Source organism: Rhinoderma darwinii, chromosome 8 (genome assembly GCF_050947455.1).
Source record: "Rhinoderma darwinii isolate aRhiDar2 chromosome 8, aRhiDar2.hap1, whole genome shotgun sequence".
NCBI lineage: Eukaryota > Metazoa > Chordata > Amphibia > Anura > Rhinodermatidae > Rhinoderma > Rhinoderma darwinii.
Window position 1 is genome coordinate 33,489,462 of NC_134694.1, and position 20,543 is coordinate 33,510,004.

The 20,543-nt window shown below is 43.8% G+C and overlaps 1 protein-coding gene across 1 annotated transcript; it reads right to left on the reverse strand.

Moving 5' to 3' along the window:
* Positions 1-297: 297 nt before the first annotated feature.
* On the reverse strand, positions 298-20,064 carry TIMM8A (translocase of inner mitochondrial membrane 8A). Its single transcript, XM_075834240.1, has 2 exons — positions 19,913-20,064; positions 298-756 (listed from the first exon to the last, which is right to left on the reverse strand). Exons 1-2 carry the CDS (start codon positions 20,015-20,017, stop codon positions 595-597), a joined length of 267 nt encoding a protein of 88 aa, XP_075690355.1. The 5' UTR covers positions 20,018-20,064; the 3' UTR covers positions 298-594.
* Between the last annotated feature and the right edge of the window lie 479 nt (positions 20,065-20,543).

A 20,543-nucleotide genomic window follows, 5' to 3' on the forward strand; every position in this document is an offset into this window, starting at 1 on the left:
TTAATTGTGAATTAATTTGATAAATCACCCAGCCATCCCTGAAGGCCCAGTACTTATGCAGATACCCATATAAAGCTTGGTGTGTTTCCAATCCCATATTACATTTTATACATACTGTATTGCGAATTTATGTTTTTTTAGAAATTATTTTGTGCAAGAAATAAAAATACAAACATGCATCTCTTATTTTCTTTATTTGAGGTTTAGTTATGAACACATACGTGTAAAAATGGCTTGTAAAATAATTACCATAGCCAGGCAATGAAGGCAAGACAAAAAAAAAATCGTACAAGCAAGTACAATCACAATTCTTTTTAATGCACTGTTAGTAATGAATTGCAAAATATTGAAAAGTAATATTTAATTATATCCTCCTGTGCCTTTGTGAACCGATCTTTGACACTTGAGTCTCAAAGTTCAATCTGGAAAGCCTTGACAAACGCAGGCATGTCTATCTTTTCTAGGTGACAGAGTAAGTAGTCCACAAACACAAGTTACCAAGTCATCTTAGAATGGAGAAGACTGCTAGACAAGTACCCCTCTGCATGGCAGACATGTTGTTCAAGGTCATCGGTGGAAAAATACGTTAAGTCCTCAGTCTGTAAGACTTTCTGCGAAGGATCCCCTAGATTTTTGAGTCTGTTCCAATCGGTTCAGGATAAATTGGCTTGTATCTATAAATCTCTCCACACAATTCACAAAACAGCTTTCACATCGAGAATCCAGCTTTGGTCCTGGTTTCTCCATACATTTTTCCTGGAAAAATTAACACAATCATTAACCACGCTTTACACTGATAGCATTACATTACTAAATATAAATATTTTATATATGATGCTGAAGATCTAGTATGTAATTTTTTATAAAAGAGCTGTGGAGTCGTGGTAAGTTTTCGGTGGAGTTGAAATGTATCAACTTTAACTCTGGCTTCCTAATCTCTTTCCGCTGCTGCAGTCAGTTTTGACCTTCCTGACAGCCACACTTTTCAAACCTGACACATGTCCCTTTATGTGGTAATAACTAACTTTGGAATGTATTTACTTATCCAAGCGATTCTGACATTGTTTTCTCTTGACACTCTGTACATTATGTTAGTGGTAAAATTTAGTCTATACATTGATTCATTGTTTAATTGAAAAAAAACACTAAAATCTATAGTAACACCACACAAATTAGTTAAAATTAAGATTTACCATTTGTCTACTTTATGTTGGCATTTTAAACAATCTTATTATGTTTGGGATGTTTGAAGAGTTAAAAGTTTAGCAGCAATTTTTCACGAAAATTTCCGAGCCTACTTTTTTAGGGACCAATTCAGACCTGAAGTGGCTTTCTAAATCCTATATGTTAGAAGCCCCCATAAATCACCCCATTTTAAATACCACACCCCTCAAAGTATTCAAAACAGAATTTACAAAGTTTCTTAAACCCTTTAGGCGTTTCACAGGAATTAAAGAAAAATGCAGGTAAAATTTTTAAAGTTCCAATTTTTTGGGCAGAACTTCAATGTTAATCCATTTCATTTCAGTAACGCAACAGTTGACAGGGAAACACAACTTGTAAGTATTTTCCTCAATTCTGCATTTTTTATTTTTTTTTAAATATCCTATATGTGGCCTTTATGTACTACTCAAACACAGGCCTCAGAGATAAACTAGCACCTTTTGGATTAGGGTCTCCTGTTTTTTTTTGTTTTAACATTTTATTGCACATACAATATACAAAAGCAAAACATAGCATTGCCCACATTTTGAAAAAATGCACATTTATACAGAGTATGGCATTTAAATTTTGTCAAATAGGTACAATTTATCTATACATTGTTCGTTCGATACTCTGATACCTTCTCCCATATCGCACCCTTCGGCCTCCTGCTTTTATTACGATGTTTACCAGGATACATTTCACGTTTGAAGAGGCCCTGAGGTGCCAAAACATAATAACACCCCCCAAATAGAGCCAATTTTAGAAACCTCACCCCTTATGCAATTTATCTAGAGATGTATTGAGTATTGAGTATTTTGACCCCACAATGGTTTTATAAAATGTATTCAAATTTGGAGGTGAAAATAAATTAGATGCAGTTTTAGCTCAACATTTTTTGATTTTCACAAGGAATAAAGGAGAAAAAGCAGCACAACATTTGTAAAGCAAGTCTCCTGATTACGGAAATATATGTGTGACCATAAACTGCTGTTGGACAGATGGCAGAGCTCAGATTGTAAAGATCGTCAATTGGTTTTCAGAGCTCAAATTTTGGGGGAATGGTTTGCGGACGCCATGACGCATTTGCAAAGCCTCTGAGGGGTCAAAATGGTCTAAACCTTCCAGAAGTTAAAATTTTGGAAACTACATCCCCCAAGGAATTTATCTAGGCGTATAGTTAGCATTTTGACTTCACAGGTTTTTATGTCGAATTTATTGGAATCGCACCATGAAAATCTATTTTTTCCCAATAAAATGTTGTTTTAGCTTAAAAAAAAAAACAAAACATTTCCACAAGGAAAAAAAAAGCACTTTAATATTTGTATAGCAATTTTTCCCAATTACAGCAATACCCAAAACTGATGTTTGGACAACAAGACTGAGGAGTGAGAGTACCATGCGCATCTGAGGCCGAATTTGGTGATTTACACAGCATTGGTTCACAATGCTCTGAAGTTAAATAATAAAACCCCATTTCAGAAGCTACACCCCTCAAGGAAATGATCTAGGATACTAGGATATAGTGAGCATTTTTGCCCCACAGGTGTTTCACAGAATTTAATTTTACAGAAAGTAATGCACAGCAGATGGTGCAAAGTAAAACTGCAATTTTTCCCACATGTATGCCATTTCAGTGCCCAATATGTTGTGCCCAAGTTATGCAACTGAAGAGAACCCATCAATTTTGGTTCGGGTTCTCACAGGCATGGTAATGCCATATATGTGGACATAAACTGCTGTTTGTGAACACTGTGGGGGTTAAAATGGAAGGTGCGCCCTTTGGAACGAGGATTTTGCTTGATTGGTGGGCACCATGTCGCTTTTGCCACTGATGAAACAGTACAGTAAAAAACACCTGAGAAGTGACCCCATTTTAGATACTAATCTCTAGGGTATAATAAGAAATTAAAGTTTTACTTGGGGTTTTAGTAATATTTTAATTTACAATGTGGGGCATATGTAAGCCGTGCAGACTTCATCATGGTATAATAATGGGGTAAATTAATGATAAAATTAATAACTTATAGAAGTGTGATAAATTTGTGTCCTTTCTTATCCCCCTACTTTACACCTTTTTTGGGTCCTTTCCTTCTTACCAGTGGAAGGGACTTTGTTGGAAAAGCGTGGCTTTGTACGTGAATCTTTGTTTCTAGAAGTACTGGGGACTTCCCCTTCCTTGTTCCTAAATATAATGGCCTTGATCACGATCACCACCTCTTAAACCTGAAGAAATGTTCCTGATCAGTGCAAGGATGACGCACATAGGAAGATGGTGCAGTGTGAAAAAAAAGTCCCAAAATTTACCGCAGATGATAATCAGTGATGGCAGTCACTAATCAGCCCTCAGTAGGCGCAAATGCCCACACAGGGAGATGGTGCAGATAGAACGCTATTAAAAAAATGACTTCAATGGGTGCGTGCAGCGTGAAACACGGGCAAATATAGGACGTCATGAGTTTCAAGCTGCGCACATACGCTGCGTGAAATTCACTGACAGTCTGAACGGCCCCATTCATTAGCATAGGTCCGTGCCACGGACGTATTATATGTTCGTGTGAATAAGCCCTAAGTAGCAGCACCACCACAATAAAAGATGATCCACAAACAGTGGAGAAAATATATCAAAAGATTTACGCCAGGTTTCTGTAGTAAAAAAGTCGCAAATTTTGGCACACGCCACAGTGGCACTAAAATCTGCGACTCAGATGTACCTCTTCATATATTTGGCGCATTTTCCGCCGACATACATTACCGGGCCCTGGGACAGAAGATCTCATCTGGACAATCCACGGCTGATCTGAGGACTATGTGAATGACTGAAGCATTGTTCTCCCTGATGTTCTTTATTACCCTCGGTAGAAGACATAGGGAGGGAAGGCATAAGATCTTGATTCCAGCATTGGGCGAGTTCGTCCACTGCAGCTGGGTAGTCTGTGGGGTCTAGGGAAAATAAATTCCTGACTTTCCTATTCTCCTACTCAGGGGGAGCTCTCCATCTGGATACTATCATATGAAAGATCTCTGAATTTAGGGACCACTTTGACTGGAGTAACCTGTTTCTGCTTAAAAAAAATCTGTCCCTTCGCTGAAAGGGACAATAAGTGGATACACGCCAGAGAAAATATTTGTGAGGATACATTATCAGTGGGTTTGATCTTGTACCCCCATGATGGTTTAGATACACCACTGCTGTTGTGTAGTCAGAATAAATTCTTATTTTCTGACCCAAAACTATAGGTATGGCGTTTTTCAGAGCCTGAATAACTGCTGCTAGCGCCTTGAAGTTGGAAGACCTCAGAAATGTTTGATGGTCCGACTGACGCTGGAGGAAGGAGTCGCAGTGGGCACCCCAACCCAAGGTGCTTGCATCCGTAGTTATGCTGACTGTTGGTGATGTTACACACGAAACCCCTTTCTTGATATTTTCGCTGTTTAACCACTACTTGAAAGACAGGCTGGCTATAGATGAAAGATGAAGGGGATCATCCAAGGAAAATCTGCTCTTGTCCAATTTTTCCAGAATGTCCAGTTTGGAGAGCCCTCGATCTGAACTGCGCCCACATCACAGCTGGAACACACAAAGTCAGAAGGCCCAGGACCGACATAGTTCACCTGAAAGATGTCGTATGGTTCAGGAAGAGTTCCGAAACCCGGTCCAGCAGAGATTGCACCTCCCCAGGGGGAAGGAAGGACATCTGTCTGGAAGAGTCCAGAAGAATCCCCCCCAAAAAAACACACTTGCTTGAAAGGTATCAGATTGTTTTTTTTTTCAAATTTATGTTCCACCCCAATTTTGTTCGGATAGAACAAATTATTTCTAACTGAAGCGTCAGAGTCTGAGCCGAGTCTGCCACTATTAGAAAACCGTCCAAGTAAGGAATCAGAGGACTGTCCCCTGTTCTGATGGAGGAAGTGATCTCTGCAATTAACTTAGTGAATACAATTGGAGCCTGTGACATGCCGAGGGCTCTGTACTAAAGGTGGATTAAGGAGCGATTGAGAACCACTGTGACCGTAGGGATTTCTGATGAGCCCTGCATATTGGGACGTGATAATAGGCATCTTCCAGGTCTATTGATGCCATCACAAAGTCTTGAAGAGAATATTCGCAGTTGATGGAATACTTTTCATTCAAAATTTCTTGTAGACTAGGGAGCTATTTCTAGGCTTGGAACTGGAATTAGGAACTCCTTTCTCATAAGGGAAAAACATTTCAGACTCTAAAATGATTTGTTTCTCTGGATCTCCCTGAACCTTCGTAGTAAGGATCGCTATTTTAGAATCCCTAGGATCCACTGATTTGCAGAGGTCTCTTCTCAATTAAGAGAAAAAAACAAAAAACGGATAGACAACCTCCCAACCTGCTCCTTCTGGGGTCATTGTTGGGGATATTTATTTTTTTGGTCATTCTGCGGCCTGAAAAGTAATCCCTTGTAGGGCATTTTGAGCCCTCAAACTCTGTTCCCTTTGGATTAGGTTTTCTATTAAACCTTCTGGGACGAAAGGATTCAGGTTGTCTGCCCTTAATAGGGAACCCCTTCCTCCTATCTAAAGCCTTTTCTAGCAGATCGTCTAACGGACGGCCAAACAGAGAATCACCAGAACAAGGAATAGAGAAATACTTCCCCTTTGAGCCTGTGTCCCCCTTCCAAGTTTTTAACCAGATAGCAGTTCTAGCTAAATTTGAAAGGGCCGTTGATCTAGCAGATAGGCCACAGAGTTTAAAGGAACAGTGTTACCACAATTTTTTTTTTAATATGTTAAAGATGTTAGTGTTTTATTAAAAACGTTTGGATTAATTTGTGTGTTTGTGTGTTACTTTTTCTTATTTTTACACTTTTTCTTCCCTATGGGGGCTGCCATTTTTTTTTCCATTTCTGTATGTGTCGATTAACGACACATACAGACATGGAATACGGCAGCCACAGTCCCATAGGGACTGCGAACGGGGCCCGTTCGCAGTCTCTATGGTGTACGCCGTCTGTGTGAATGGCGCATGCGCAGCTCCCACACAGTTCAATTTGAAATGCGCGCCGTCCGGCGCCATTTTCCTGTGGACCGGAAGTCGCGGCCGGACAGTAAGATTACTACTTCCGGTCGCGGCTTCCGGACTTGTGCACATGGAGCAGCGGCAGCAGATGGACCGGAGGGAGCGGCGGCGACTGGAGCAGGTAAGGGATTTCTATGTATGTTTGTGTTCAGTGCGTGTTTACTACTGTATGTAAACCTTCTACACTGTGTGTTAGCTCAAAAAATGGCGACACACAGTGTAGGAGGTTAGACCGTTCAAACCCCTCGTTTCTCCCGGCACTAGCCAGGATAAAGGAGGGGGGGATGCTGAGAGCTCACTAGAGCGAGGGCTTTTTACCCAATTTTGCAGCATAAAGCAATGTGGTTGCTTTACCACATGCAATGCTGCAATTTTGGGAATGGCTCCATCTCCAGCAATGACCAGCAATGGGAAATATTATAAATTAGAATCCAATTGAATCCAATTTATAATATTTCCTGACTCGTGAAAAAAAAAAAAACAATTAGAACAATGTTTTATCACCTATACACTAATTGTTTAACTAAAAAAAAAAAAAAATCATGTTTTGCTGGCAACACATTCCCTTTAATGAGGTGTCAGCCAAAAAGTCTGCCGCTTTGGATAAAACTGGGAGGGAGGACAGGATCGTTTTCTGTAGTTTTTATCTCTAATATTCAGTTCTAACTCAGAAATCCAGATTTTTAACCCCTTCCCGTCACAGACATTTTTCAGATATTCATTTTTTCCGCCTCACTTTCCAAAAGCCAGAACTTTTTTTTTATTTTGCCATCTATATAATCCTATGAGGGCGTGTTTTTTTGTGGAAGGAGTTGTAGTTTTTCATGGCACCATTTATTTCTACCATATAAAGTACTAGGAAACGGGGAAAAAAAAATATTTGTGGGGTAGAAAATGAAAAAATTCTGCGATTCCTTTGTTTTTTGCGTTTCGTTTTTACGGAATTCACTGTGGAATTAAAAACGACAGGTTAACTTTATTCTGCCGATCAATACAATTACGGCGATAGTGTCAATATCACAATATACTGCAATACATTAGTATTGCAGTATATTATGCAAGCGATCCAACGATCGCTGGTTTAAGTCCCCTACGAGCACAAGTAAAAAAAAAAAAATATTTTTAATAAATAAAAAAAAATATTTAAAGTCAGGTACCCTAAAATGGTACAAGTAGAAACTACAGCTTGCCCCGCAAAAAATAAGCCCTCATACCGCTCAATTGACGGAAAAATAAAAAAGTTATGGCTCTCAGAATATGGAAACAAAACTCATAGTGACACGTTAGAAGTTTTGATTGGTGGGGGTCCGAGCACGGAGACCCCCACCAATCGCTAAAACGAAGCAGCAAAAGCGCTCATGTGAGCGTTTAGCCGCTTCGTTTCTGTTTGGCTTTTTCCGGAAATTATGTATCGGAGAATGGGCTCAATATAAAGTCTGTTGTACTCCGATACATCGGCTTTGTGGAAAGAGCCATACAGAAACGAAGTGGCCAAGCGCTTCTGCCGCTTTGTTGTAGCGATTTGTGGGGGTCTCAGTGCTCAGACCCCCCACCAATCATAACTTCTGACGTGTCACTATGACATGTCAGAAGTTTGTTAAACGTTTAGTTACCCTTTAAAGAGCGGCAGCTCTGCAGTCATGGCAGGAGCTGCCACTAATTCAAATGAATTGCAGGGCCCCGAATCGGAGAAGGCTGTAATACTGTGAACCGCCGCTACAAGGCGAGTCACAGTAGGAGCGGGGACTGAAGTGTGCAGCGGCGTATTAGCACCGCTGTCCCTTCAAAACTGCTGATCGGCAGCTTTAACCCCTTCCCGCACCTTGACGTAACTGCACGTCAAGCTGTGAAGTAAGTTCATGCACCTTGACGTGCAGTTACGTCGGCACTTTAAAAGTTAACCGCCGCGCGGCGCTACACCGCAGCGGCGGTTAACTGTGTAGTCCGTCTGCCCTGGTGTCCAGGCAGAGTACAAGGGACCAATCGAAGCGGTCCCTTGTTAGAGAGGATCCGATTGGTTAGTCTGTACAGACTAATCAATTGGAGCTTAGCACGTTAGAGATCAACGTCACAGGCTCTGATCTCCTCTGTTGGAGTCAGGAAGTGGAGGAGATCAGAGCCTGCAGCCGTCGAGTGCAACGAGTGTTTAACAAAAATACACTTAAAACCCACATTAACCCCTTGATCGCAGTCCCAAACTGTGATCACCCCCTCCCCTCCCAGTCTATAAGGGAGCTTTTCTTTGACTTTTTTTTTTTTTTAATTAAAAAAAATCTAAAAAAAACCCACTTTAGTTAGTTTAGTCAGATCTAGTCAGCGTTAGTTTAGTCAGCGTCAATTTAGCCAGTGTTCGTTTAGTCAGATCTAGTCAGCGTCAATTTAGTCAGTGTTAGTCAGCGTCACTAGTCAGTGTTAGTGTCAATTTAGTGTTAGTCAGCGTCAATTTAGTCAGCGTCAGACCGCCTGTCAGCGTCAGATTGCCCGTTAGCGTCAGATCTAGTTAGCGTCAATTTAGTCAGTGTTAGTCAGCGTCAATTTAGTCAGTGTTCGTCAGCGTCAATTTAGTCAGTGTTAGTCAGCGTCAGACCGCCTATCAGCGTCAGATCGTCCGTTAGTCATCGTCAGACCGCCTATTTGTCAGCGTCAGTTAGTCTGTCAGTTAGCGTGCTTCAGTTAGCGTCAGTCAGTGTGTGATTGTCAGTTAGGCCTCATTCACACGACCGGGTTTCCCGGCCAGGTGCCGGCCGTTCATAAATCGGCCGGCACCCGGCTGCATTAGGAATAATAGACCCCTAATGGGGCTATTCACACGACCGATTTTTTGACGGCCGGGAAAACCGGCCGTCAAAAAATAGGACATGCTCTATTTTCGGCCGGGTACCCGGCCCCCATAGAAGTCTATGGGGCCGGGTAATACACGGCCATCGCCGGAATGTGTCCCGAGTGATGGCCGGGTTTTCCGTCGCTTGCGCTCTATCTCCTTCTCCTCACAGCGCAGAGTGCATATGAGGAGGAGTTTATGCCATTCAGACGAATGGCTGTGCGCTGTACACTGTGTGGCAGGGCCGGGGTGTACAGCAGGTGGAAGGGAGCGCTGCGCTGGCTCCCTTCCCCTGCTTGTTTTAAAAGCGCCCTGGCCCGGCGACACCTTCCATGGCACCGCTAGCAGCGGCTGCTGCTGTGGCTGATACTAGTGTAGCGACGCCACTATAGCAGAGCAGGGAGGTATCTCCCCGCTCTGCTATGTGCTAGCCCCACTTTAGCTCCGTGTTATCGGGGATTCCGCTCCTGGACAGAGCACTTGATGTCTCTGTCCATATCTGGGCAGTGACATCAGGGGAAACTCCTGAAGCGGAATCCCCGAACACATGGGGATTCCCCTTCAGGAGTTGCAGCTGATGTCACTGTCCAGATCTGCCCAGCCCGGAACGGATGCAAAACTTTATGCAAACCGGCCGGGCAAAATGGCCGATTTTACCGGCCGACACTCGGGCGGGACCCTGTCGTGTGAATCCCGCCTTAGTCATCGTCTTTTTGCAAGTGTAGTTTAGTGTTGGTCAGTTAGTGTCATAAAATAAAAACATTTAAAAAAATATATTCGTGTACGTTAGTGTTAGTATTTAGCGTTTTATGTACATTTTTTTTGTATACACTTTCTACAGTATACAAGTGTACATAAACCTTTACTGTACACAAAAATAAAAAAATGGCCCGCAAAACATTTTCTGCAGAGGAGGCGTATGAGATGCTGGCATCGGACACAGATACGGCGAGTGATGCTGGGTCCGCTTTTGTGCTGTCCTCTTCCTCAAGTGACACCGAGGAACCTCCTCGCAGTCGCAGGAGGGTTTGTGTTCAGGTTACACCTGCACCTGAACCTAATTGGTTGCCCCCAACCTCCTACACCCCCCCCCCCCCCAAGTACCGGACTTTACTGCTGCTGCAGGGGTCCAAGTCCAGACAGCAGGGCTGTCTGAAATTGAGTTTTTTCAGCTCTTTTTTTCGGACAGCATTGTGGACAAAATTGTTGAGCAAACGAATCTTTGTGCTCAACAATTTATTGCTGCCAACCCCGGTAGTTTTTATGCCAGGCCATACAGGTGGCATCCCACCGACAAAGCAGAAATGCTGCAGTACTGGGGATTGGTCCTAAACATGGGCCTAACAAAGAATCCATCGGTGAGGGCCTATTGGTCCACTGATATTCTTTACCACTGCTCTTTATACGGCACCCCGGTGCCCAGGGCTCGTTTTGAGGCAATACAGAAGTTATTGCACTTCAATGATAATTCCCAGTGCCCCCCCCCCCCCGGTTGACCCCAATTTCGATCGACTCTATAAAATTAGACCCCTTATTTCCCATTTGGCCCAAAAGTTTTCCATGTCATATACCCCTGGAAGAGAAATTGCTGTTGACGAGTCCTTGGTGCATTTCAAGGGAAGGGTGAAGTTCAGGCAGTATTTGCCCAACAAACGTGCCAGGTACGGCATCAAGATCTACAAGTTGTGTGAGTCGGAGTCGGGCTACACACATACTTTTAGAATATACGAGGGAAGAGACAGTCAGATTGAACCCCCAAACTGTCCACCCGTCCTGACCACAACCGGGAGGATTGTCTGGGACCTCCTGCACCCACTGTTTAATCAGGGGTACCACTTGTATATTGACAACTGGTACACAAGTGTACCCCTGTTCAAATGCCTGGCGGAACAAAAAACGGTGGCGTGTGGGACGGTCCGCAAAAACCAGAGACAGCTCCCAAAAACCCTTCTTGGCCAACCCCTGCAGCGTGGGGAGAGCAGGGCGGTCCAAAGCGAAGGGGTCCTATTTTTGAAATTCAGGGACAAGAAGGATGTGTTGATGCGAACATCAATTCATGATGCCACCTGCTCTCTTGTCCCTGGGCGTGGTGCAATACACACCACCACGTCACGGCCTGTCTGCATCCAGGGATATAACAAATTTATGGGGGGAGTGGACCTTTCTGACCAGATGCTCAAGCCGTACAATGCCATGTGGAAATCAAAAATTTGGTATAAAAAACTTGCGGTGTACTTTATCCAAATGGCATTGTACAACTCCTTTATAATATATAGGAGCACTGGTCAGGAGGGGACATACCTGGAGTACCAGGAGAAGGTAATCAAATCCCTTCTCTTTGGGAATGTGGCAGAGGTAGGAGAAAGTTCTGCCTCTGCAAGTACGGATGTCTCCAGGATAGTTCCAGGGCAGCACTTTCCTGGTGAAGTGCCTCCCACCGCAAAAAAAAGCCACCCCCAGAAGAGGTGTCGTGTCTGTGCCAAAAGAGGCATAAGAAAAGACACGACATACCAGTGTAACACCTGTCCCACCCACCCTGGACTGTGTATTAAGGAGTGCTTCCGGATATACCACACCTCTCTGGATTTCTAAATTTTATTTTCATCTGTCCCTTTCATTGATAATTTTCGGCCCTTTCATTTACAATTACCGTCCCTCCCATTTACCATAACCATTTAAAATTTGAACATCCCCATAACAAAACTAAAAATTCCCATTATACCCCAAGATGAATATCTAGGATTTGTAATATGGTGTAGTATCTGCACAATTTTTTAGGCCTATGCAAACATGACATGTGCCCAAAAATCATCCAAGTAAAATAAGGCCTCAAAATCCTTGTGATGTTCCAATATTTTCTGGCCCTGCCATATGTCCAGCAAGAGAATTAGGGCCAATTTGGGGGTATTTCTAAACTCAGAAGAAATATCCTGATAAATGTTGAGGTGCTTTTCTTCACTTGCATGCTCTGTGTCTGAAAAATCTGTCCTATAAATGTATCATTTGTCATGTTTTTTTTCACGCCAGATATCCACAAGATTCTGCAAAAAAACGATGGGGTTAAAAAAGTGATCACATCCCTAGAAAAAATTCCTTGAGGGGCGTAGTTTCCAAAATGGGGTCACTTTTGGGGGGTTTCCACTGTTTTGGTCCCCCCAGTGCATTGCAAACCCGACATGGCACTGAAAACTATTCCAGCAAAATCCGTGCTCCAAAATCCAAATGACGCTCCTTCTCTTCTGAGTCCTGCTGTTGGTCCAAACAGCAGTGTATTACCACATATGTGGTATTGCCGTAATCGGGAGAAATTGCTTTACAAATGTCGTGGTGCATTTTCTCCTTTATTCATTGTAAAAATTAAACATTTCTATGTTTTTTCAGAAAAAAAGTAGATATTCATCTTCACACACGAATTCAAATACATTTTGCAAAACAACTGTGGGGTCAAAATGCTAACTATACCACTAGAAAGATTCCTTGAGGGGTGCAGTTTCCAAAATGGGGTCACTTTTTCTCTGTTTTTAATGTATCGGCAGCACAAGAACTCTTCAAACCTGACATGGTGCCTAAAATATATTCTAAAAAAAGGAGGCCCCAAAATCCCCTAGGTGCTCCTTTGCTTCTGAGGCCTGGTGCTTCAGTCCGTTAGCACACTAGGGCCACATGTGGGATATTTCTAAAAAGTGCAGTATCTGGGCAATAACTATTCAGTTGCATTTCTTGGGAAAAACGTTCTGTGTTACTGAAAAAAATGGATTACATAAGAATTTTGGCAAAAAAAAATGAAATTTGTAAATTTCACCTGTAGTTTGCTTTAATTCCTCTGAAATGCCTAAAGTGTTAAAACATTTTCTGAATGCTGTTTTGAATACTCTGAGGGGTGCAGTTTTCAAAATGGGTTCATTTATGGGGACTTTCTAATATATAAGGCCCCTAAACTAACTTCAGAACTGAACTGGTCCCTGAAAAAATAGGCTTTTGAAATTTTCTTGAAAATATGAGAAATTGCTGCTAAAGTTCTGAGCCTCTGAGCCTTGTAACGTCCTAGAAAAATAAAAGAATGTTCCAAAAATGACGCAAATATAAAGTAGACATATGGGAAATATAAACTAGTAACTATTTTGTGTGGTATTACTATCTGTCTTCCAAGCAGATAGATTTAAATTTCGAAAAATTTTAATTTTTGCAAATTTTCTCTAAATTTTGATGTTTTTTACAATTAAATATTGAATTTATCGACCAAATTTTTTCACTAACATAAAGTACAATATGTCACGAGAAAACAATCTCAGAATCGCTTCGATAGGTAAAAGCATTCCAGAGTTATTACCACATAAAGTGACACGTCAGATTTGAAAAATCGGCTTCGTCCTGAAGGCCAAAACAGGCTCAGTCCTGAAAGGGTTAAAGGAGCAGCGGCTAATGAGTGCCGCTAATCCTTCATTCCTTGCTCTTACTGTGAATCACATTTTGTATCTGGCTATTGTATCCCTCCATTTTCAAGTAAATGGGAGAAGGCTGTAATACTGTGAACCGCTGCTAGAAGGCCATTCACAGTAGGAGCAAGGAATGAAGGCGCAGCGGTGTACGAGCACCGCTGATCCTTCAAAACTGCTGTACCGCGGCTTTGAAGGATCAGCGGCGCTAGTACATGGCTGCTGTCCCTTCAGTCCCCGCTCTTACTGTGAATTGCCATGTAGCTACACAGCAATTCACAGTAGGAGCAAGGAATGAAGGAGAAGCGGCATATTACTAACGTTATTTTTTTTGTTTTGCAGGTTCCACTGGACCATTTTGACTGTCGTAGATTCGATGGATTACTTTAATGATTGACCCTTTTATTTACAAAAAAAAAAGTAGAAGAGTTGTGTGGGGGGAGTTTTTATTTCAATAAAAAAATATTTTCTTATGTCTCTGTGAAGGGAACTGGGGCGGCCGCAGGCTGGTATTATTAGGCTGGGAAGGGCCAAAAACAGTGGCCCTTCCCACCGTGGTAATGCTAGGCTGTGGCTGCTTTAATGTATCTGGCTATTGTATCCCCCCATTTTCATAACCAGCCAGATACAATAAAGCAGCCGCAGCCTAGAATAACCAGGGTGGGAAGGGCCACTGTTGTTGGCCCACACCAGCCTGCGGCCGCCCCAGTTGCCGGCCTGCAAAAAAAACTCCATGTGAAGAGGGTCTAAGGGTATATTCGCACAGTGTGGTTTTGCAGAGTTTTTCCCGCGCTGCCGAAAAACGAATGCCTTTTTAACACAATTTTTTCAATTGGGGTTTTTCAGCAGGACCGGCAAAACCGCACTGTGTGAATACACCCTAAGAAAATATTTTTTTATTGAAATAAAAACTCCCCCACACATTTTGTTTACAAAATAAATAAAAATAAATGTAGATCTTGATTTTTTTTTTTCAACCCTATGGGTGAGTTTCGATTTGAATCTCGATTTTCTTATTACTGTTAAATAAATGGAAGAGAATACCAAGAGATAATTTAATAAATTATTTAAAATAGCCATCGAAAATTTTTCATGGGCATTAAAAAACAGATGTATTTCATTTGTCAGTGGTTTTTTTGGTCCCAAACCCCTAAAAACACCACACTGCCCATCTAGATATTGCTGAAGTGCCCACTGTAGATAGTGCCCACATAGTGTCACAATGCCCATATATGCGCCATCTACAGGGGGGTGGTGGTGCTATCTACAGGGCGGGGTGGCACTATACTAGGAGTCCCTGCTTCCCCACCAAACTGCTGTTGCGAACTGTATCATTTTGTTCAGTACAGAACTGCAGTTCAGTGGGGAAGCAGGGACAGAACAGGGAGCAGACGGGGACAGAACGGGGCACAGATTCTGAGGAGGGGCGGATCAGGCAGGCATCAAGGTGGAGCTCATTCCTGCAGCATGGCACGACGGCGCCTATCGATTCAATAATTTTGGTAAAAAACAGAATCGTCAGAGGGCTTGAGGGTGAATTAATCTAATTTGATTAATCGCAAAGCCCTGCTGTCCATATATGGACAGTGACGTCAGAAATCCCCTGCATCTTAAAGCTCCTTTTTTCACAATGAACCATTTTAGTGCCCAATAATTTGTGTCCAGCTTGTGTTATGGGAGACACTCCCACCATTGTTACGCAGGTTCTCCTGGGTGCAGTAATACCCCACATAATAATGGTCAAAACTCAGGAAGGAAATAGCACCATGCCTACTTTGAGGATCTTTACTAAATTGTAACATGAAAACAAAAGCTCAGAGGTGTTAAAAAATTTGAACAACCCGAGAATTAGTCCCATTTTAAAAAGTACATTGGAAAAATGTTTGTGGACAAATTTGTCAATAAAATTTGTTAGGTGGTGTAACTTGGCATGCACCAGTTAGGAATAAAATGTATGGCACAGCAATTAGGTGGTGAAACTTGGCATGCACCAATTAAGAGTAAAATGTATACCACCTATTTGCTCCTTCATAAGTTTTATTCTTAATTAGTGCACGCCAAGTTATACCACCTAATTGCTGCCCAATAAGTTTTACTCTCAATTGGTGCACGCAGCAATTTGGTGGCATAACTTGGCGTACGCCAATGGGGAGTTTAACTTATGGCGCAACAAATAGGTGGTATAAGTTTTACTACTAATCGGTGCATGCCTGGTTATACCACCTAATTGCTGCGCCATAACGTGGCGTGCACGGATTAGAAGTAAAATTCATAGCGCAGAAATTAGTCTCTCCAGTTCTGATTATTTTATGAAGCTGTATGCACGTAGACATAGTAGGGCTGGGCGATTACGACCTAAATCAAGATCATGATTAATTGAACGTATAACCTTGATTACGATTATTTGGACCACACCCCTTTCTGAACACCACGCCCCCTATTTGCATGCTATACCATTGGATTAATATTTATCCCTTAAGCATGATGTATACTATTGTATATAATATACCCCGACACTGCCCCCACACAGTAGATTACCCCATAGTGCTCCCCACACAGTAAAAAGCCCCATAGCCACCCCCACACATTATAATGCGCCTATAACTGCTCTGCACACCGATTAATGCCCCTATAACCGCCCTCCACACAGTACAAAGCCCCTATAACCGCCCTCCACACAGTACAAAGCCCCTATAACCGCCCTCCACACAGTACAAAGCCCCTATAACCGCCCTCCACACAGTACAAAGCCCCTATAACCGCCCTCCACACAGTACAAAGCCCCTATAACCGCCCTCCACACAGTACAAAGCCCCTATAACCGCCCTCCACACAGTACAAAGCCCCTATAACCGCCCTCCACACAGTACAAAGCCCCTATAACCGCCCTCCACACAGTACAAAGCCCCTATAACCGCCCTCCACACAGTACAAAGCCCCTATAACTGCCCTCCACACAATATAATACCCCTATAACTTCCCTCCACACAGTACAAAGCCCCTATAACTGCCCTCCACACAGTACAAAGCCCCTATAACTGCCCTCCACACAGTACAAAGCCCCTATAACCGCCCTCCACACAGTACAAAGCCCCTATAACCGCCCTCCACACAGTACAAAGCCCCTATAACTGCCCTCCACACAATATAATACCCCTATAACTGCCCTCCACACAGTACAAAGCCCCTATAACTGCCCTCCACACAGTACAAAGCCCCTATAACTGCCCTCCACACAGTACAAAGCCCCTATAACTGCCCTCCACACAGTACAAAGCCCCTATAACTGCCCTCCACACAGTACAAAGCCCCTATAACTGCCCTCCACACAGTACAAAGCCCCTATAACTGCCCTCCACACAGTACAAAGCCCCTATAACTGCCCTCCACACAGTACAAAGCCCCTATAACTGCCCTCCACACAGTGCAAAGCCCCTATAACTGCCCTCCACACAGTACAAAGGCCCTATAACTGCCCTCCACACAGTACAAAGCCCCTATAACTGCCCTCCACACAGTACAAAGCCCCTATAACTGCCCTCCACACAGTACAAAGCCCCTATAACTGCCCTCCACACAGTACAAAGCCCCTATAACTGCCCTCCACACAGTACAAAGCCCCTATAACTGCCCTCCACACAGTACAAAGCCCCTATAACTGCCCTCCACACAGTACAAAGCCCCTATAACTGCCCTCCACACAGTACAAAGCCCCTATAACTGCCCTCCACACAGTACAAAGCCCCTATAACTGCCCTCCACACAGTACAAAGCCCCTATAACTGCCCTCCACACAGTATAATACCCCCATAAGTGCCTTCATAGCTGTCCCCGCACAGTATAATACCCCCATGCTGTATAATGTCCTACAGCTGCCATAAACAGTATAATGCCCCAAAGAAAAAACACTCACCTAGAACCCAACGACGAGTGGAGGAAATCCCTCTACTCCTCAGATTTGTGTGGCTCGTCGCAGTAAGGCGCGGTAACATCACTGCCTCGCGCCTGTCTGCGCCGAGCGGTGAGCGATACAATCCTCAAAAAATAAAATAAAATCTAAATGCACAAAATGACGTTGTTTAATTGTGCTGAATTTCAGTTTCTTTTAGATTAATTTCCCAGCCCTAAGGCCCCATGCACACGAACGTGCTTTTGCGGCCGCAATTCCCCTGAAAATCCACGGGAGAATTGCGGCCCCATGGTTTCCACGGTCCGTGCGTGGCCCAGGAGCCTGGACCGCAGAAAGAACAGGCATGTTTTATTACGGCCGTGTTCTGCAGTCCAGGCTCATAGAAAATAATGGACGCACGGCCCGTGATTTTGCAGACGGCTCGCGGTTGACACTCCGCCCCCGACCGACCCAAAAATCACGGCCGTGTGCATGAGGCCTAAGACATAGGCATAAGTGGTATATAGAACTCTGCACATATTGTACTTTTAATTTTAGGGAGGTATTGTGCGTCTAAATTTCTGTGGCACATTTTTAGCTGTAAAAATAAATTTTTCATGCATTTTGTATGAAAAGTTACACAAAATTGCTTTGCGGAAATTGACGCAAAATTGTTTGGGAGTTACATTTGGGATTCCCTCTTTAAACCAGAAAGGAGAGCCACTATATAAGAGCAGCTACCGCTCTGGTGGACACAGCCGGTCTATGCATTTGCATGGCTCCTATTTAATACTATGGAAAATCACATATGGGGGTCATTAGGAGGTTAAAGGGATTCTCTGGGCATTTTATATGGATGGCCTATCCTTAGGATCGGCAATTAATATCAGACAGGTGGTGAGCAAACTCCCGGCACACCCCCGCCAATCAGCTAACTGAAGGGGCCGCAACGTTCGTTGCCTTTTCAGTGTTTACCATACACAGCACCGTACACATCCGTAGTGGTTATTCATGGGATTGCAGCTGATTCTTAGGCTTCATGCACACGAACGTATTTTTTTTCTCCCGTAAATACTGGCGTAAATACGGGTCCTTTGTCACACATATTCAACCCGTACTCCACCAGTATTTACGGACCCGTGCCCGTAAATACGGGTGCGGTGTTTCCAGTATTCCACCCGTATTTATGGACCCGTTTTCTCTGCACTAATTGGCAGCCCCTTCTCTCTATCAGTGCTGGAAAGAGAGAAGGGGCAGCCCTTTCGGGCGTCCCTCTTTTGACATCCATTCCGACCTCCCTGGATGACGCGGCAGTCCATATGATCGCTGCAGCCTGTGATTGGCTGCAGCGGTCACATGGGATGAAACGTCATCCCGGGATGCCAGACTGGAGGAAGAAGCAGGTAAGTTAACTTTTAATACTATTAACTCCAGCGGTAGTCACTGTCCCGGGTGCTGAAAGAGTTACTGCCGATCAGTTAACTCTTTCAGCACTCTGGACAGTGACTATCCCTTGACGTCGCCTAGCAACGCTCCCGTAGTTACGGCCTGAAATAGGACATGTTCTATATTTTTCAACGGCACGGGCACCTTCCCGTAAGCATACGGGGAGGTACCCGTGGCCAATAGAAGTCTATGGGCCCGTAATTACGGGCGTTTATACGTTCGTGTGAATGAAGCCTAAGCCACATCACCGTTCACTTTCCGTTCCGGGGTTCTGTCGGAGGTTTCCGTCACGTGAACCCGCAACGGAAAGTGAAACCACAGCTTCCGTTTCAGTCCCCATTGATATCAATGGTGACGGAAACATCGCTATTGGTTTCCGTTCTAACGACGGAATCAATAGCGGAGTCGATTGCGCTATTGATTCCGTCTGAAAAACGGAAACCTGCCGGAAAGGTGACGAATGGAAACCATCAATGGTGACTGAAACGGAAGCTGTGGTTTCACCTTCACTTTCCGTTGCGGGGTTCACCTGACGGAAACCTCCGACGGAACGCGAACGGTGATGTGAACAGGCCCTTACTTGAATGGAACCGGAATCCCTGGCCTCTATGGACGTGTACGGCGCTGTGCCTGTAAACTGGCGACGGACACCATTGACTCATCAAGCAGTTGATCGTTGGGATGTTGGGAGTCGGACCCCCACCGATCTGATATCAATATAATATGGGCAGAGAATGCCCGGAGAACCCCTTTAATGCGAGATTGCACCATGCGCACTTCATCATTCCAACACATGGCAAAAAGCACCGAACCTCACATAAGATATGAACATCCATTCCAAATTACCACCAATTTTCGCAACAAGTACAACGTTTTTGTACAGTTTTTCATAGGAAATCGGCATTGGCATTCAAACGAAACACTGTGAGCCGCCAATTTTTGCCCGTGCTACTTCATGACGCGGAAAAGCCGGGGAACCTCCTTGCGTGGATTACCGCTATTAAGCCGCATGCAGATCCACAGCACATCCAAATAGTGACCAGTAACTGAGAGAAATCACATACCCAACATAGCTCGGTCAGCTGATGCACCAGTCCCTGGAACCGCTGCTTCTGAGTCTCGGCTTCAATGAAACTCTGTAACTGAGGGTCCGCTGCTGCCGCTGCCATCTTGCGCGTCACACAGACTCGGTGACCTTCACATGCCCCGGAACAGGATCTCTGAACTGTACGTGCGACATCCGAGTAGCGTCACGCCGCCGGCCATCTTGGTGCTCCCAGTAGCTACCTCCACCTTGCAGTACTAGTCGCAGTTTTGTGTCACTTTGTCCAGTTAGAGACGTTAAAGAAAAGCCTATCTATAAATCCTGTGTATTCATATGCATTTATAAGTAGCCGTGTGTTATTACATGCAAAATACTGCAGATTTTCCCCATGAACTGCCAGCTTGTGTGGGAGATTTATTTAAAGGGTAACTAAACGTTCAACAAACTTCTGACATGTCATAGTGACGTGTTAGAAGTTTGGATTGGTGGGGATCCGAGCATGGAGACCCCCACCTATCGCTAAAACATGTGAGCTGCTTCGTGACTGTTCTGCATTTTCAGGAAAGCCGATGTAGCGGAGTACGGGCTCATAGACTTTATTGAGCCCGTACTCCGCTACATAGATTTACAGAAAAAGTCGAACAGAAACG